This window comes from Scyliorhinus canicula, chromosome 16, assembly GCF_902713615.1.
Source record: "Scyliorhinus canicula chromosome 16, sScyCan1.1, whole genome shotgun sequence".
Taxonomy (NCBI): Eukaryota; Metazoa; Chordata; class Chondrichthyes; order Carcharhiniformes; family Scyliorhinidae; genus Scyliorhinus; species Scyliorhinus canicula.
This window is the reverse complement of record NC_052161.1, coordinates 89,862,530-89,864,947: the sequence shown is the minus strand read 5'-3', so window position 1 is coordinate 89,864,947 and position 2,418 is coordinate 89,862,530. Positions and strand designations below refer to the sequence as shown.

At 55.5% G+C, this 2,418-nt stretch overlaps 1 protein-coding gene across 1 annotated transcript in view; it reads left to right on the top strand.

Moving 5' to 3' along the window:
• The first annotated feature begins 233 nt into the window (after positions 1–233).
• Positions 234–2,418, top strand: part of LOC119950780 (tumor necrosis factor receptor superfamily member 3-like) — a 45,304-nt gene continuing 43,119 nt past the window's right edge. The window contains exon 1 of the mRNA XM_038773551.1: positions 234–542. Within this exon, the coding sequence (XP_038629479.1) occupies positions 489–542 (54 nt within the window). The 5' untranslated portion in view covers positions 234–488. The remainder of the gene's footprint in view (positions 543–2,418) is intronic.

The following is a 2,418-nucleotide window of genomic DNA, read 5'->3' as shown; positions in this document are numbered from 1 at the left end:
ATGTATGGGTGTGAGGAGGTATTATTGAGTGAGGGGCTATTGAGTGAGGGATGTATGGGTGTGAGGGGACGTGGGCTCCTATCTGGAGGAGGATCAAGTTGGGCTCTGTTTAAAAAGGGGGGGTGATGATAAACTGTAAATTGGTCTTTTGGGCGGTTGTGTAATTTTTGTGTTTGGATTAAAATATTTTTTTTTAAATTGTGACTCATGGCTGGAGAATGTGACATTTGACACAGGGCCTGTTTCCCTGCCCCCCTCCACGAGGGTGTACAACCCCTGCGGGCTTTACCCCCTTCATCTCAGAGTGCAGCTCGGGCAGGACATGGGGGGTCTCTGACCTCCAGCTGAGCTGCCCTCTCCCACCCCCACAGCGATCCCCACCCAGCGCCACACTCTCTCTGAGAAATCACACGGCTCTCCCATCGACACTTCCTCAATCGCTCGACAGCTCACCCAGCAATTGCGCAAGATCCCCTCCCTCTGTCAAAATGAAGCACCCCGGACACAAAGTACTCTCCTCGCTCTGTCTCCTCGGGATCTATGTGAGTGTTTTCCAACTTTTAATGTCGTCTTGGGGGTCGTTCGGGTGGGCATAGAGGGATTGAGAGGGAGTTCCGTCGGTGGGGGATTGAAGAATTGAGAGGGGGAGGTTGGTGGTGGGGGAGGGAGAGGGAATGGTGAAACTCTTAGGAAGAGGCTGTGTGAATGGTTAGTGTGTGAGGGAGAGGGAATGTGTGTGTGAGGGAGAGGGGCTGAGTGTGAGAGAGACATTGCGAGTGAGAGAGTGTGAGAGGGGATGTATGTGTGTGGGAGAGAGACTGTGTGAGGGAAACAGATTGTGAGTGAGAGAGTGTGAGAGGGAATGTGTGTGTGAGGGAGAGAGACTGAGTGTGAGAGAAACAGATTGTGACATTGTGTGTGAGAGGGAATGTGTGTGTGTGGGAGAGACTGTGTGAGGGAGACAGATTGTGAGTGAGGGTGTGTGCGTGTGAGACTGTGTGGAAGAGGGGGAGACAGTGTGTGTGAACGTGAGGGGGGGAGATTGTGTTTGTGGGAGAGAGGGGGCAGAGATTGTCTGTGGGGGAGAGTGAGGGAGAGATTGTGTGCGTGGGAGAGATTGTGTGCGTGGGAGAGAGGGGGGAGAGACATTGTGTGTGGGAGAGAGGGGGAGTGATTGTGTCTGTGGGGGAGAGTGAGGGAGAGAAATGGTACTTATGGGAGAGAATGGGGAGAGATTGTGTGTGGGAGAGAGGGGGGAGATTGTGTGGGAGAGAGGGGGGAGATTGTGTGTGTGTGGGAGAGAGGGGGAGAGATTGTGTCTGTGGGAGACAGGGGGGAGATCGTGTCTGTGGGAGAGAGGGGGGAGATTGTGTGGGAGAGAGGGGGGAGATTGTGTTTGTGGGAGAGAGGGGAGAGATTGTGTCTGTGGGAAAGAGGGGGGGAGTTTGTGTCTGTGGGAGAGAGGGGGGAGATTGTGTGTGGGAGAGAGGGGGGAGATTGTGTGTGGGGGAGAGGGGAGATTGTCTGTGGGAGAGAGGGGGGAGATTGTGTCTGTGGGAGAGATGGGGGAGATTGTGTCTGGGAGAGAGGAGGAGAGATTGTGTCTGTGGGAGAGAGGGGGGAGATTGTGTGTGTGGGAGAGAGGGGACGAGATTGTGTCTGTGGGAGAGAGGGGGAGAAATTATGTGTGGGAGACAGGGGGGAGATTGCGTGTGTGGGAGAGAGGGGGAGAGAGATTGTGTGTGTGGGAGAGAGGGGGAGATTGTGTGTGTGTGTGGGAGACAGGGGGGAGATTGTGTGTGTGGGAGAGAGGGGGAGATTGTGTCTGTGGGAGAGAGGGGGGAGATTGTGTGTGTGTGTGTGTGTGGGAGAGAGGGGGGAGAGATTGTGTGCGGGAGAGAGGGGGGGAGATTGTGTGTGTGGGAGAGAGGGAGAGAGATTGTGTGTGTGGGAGAGAGCGGGGAGATTGTGTCTGTGGGAGAGAGGGGGGGATTGTGTGTGTGTGTGTGGGAGAGAGAGGGGGAGATTGTGTGTGTGGGAGAGAGAGGGGGAGAGATTGTGTCTGTGGGAGAGAGCAGGGAGATTGTGTCTGTGGGAGAGAGGGGGGAGATTGTGTGTGTCTGTGGGAGACAGGGGGGAGATTGTGTGTGTGTGGGAGAGAGGGGGGGAGATTGTGTCTGTGGGAGAGAGGGGGGAGATTATGTCTGTGAGAGAGAGGGGGGAGATTCTGTCTGTGGGAGAGAGGGGGAAGATTGTTTCTGGGAGAGACGGGGGAGATTGTGTCTGTGGGAGAGAGGGGGGAGATTGTGTGTGTGTGTGTGTGTGTGTGGGAGAGAGAGGGGGGAGATTGTGTCTGTGGGAGAGAGGGGGGAGATTGTGTCTGTGGGAGAGAGGGGGGAGATTGTGTCTGTGGGAGAG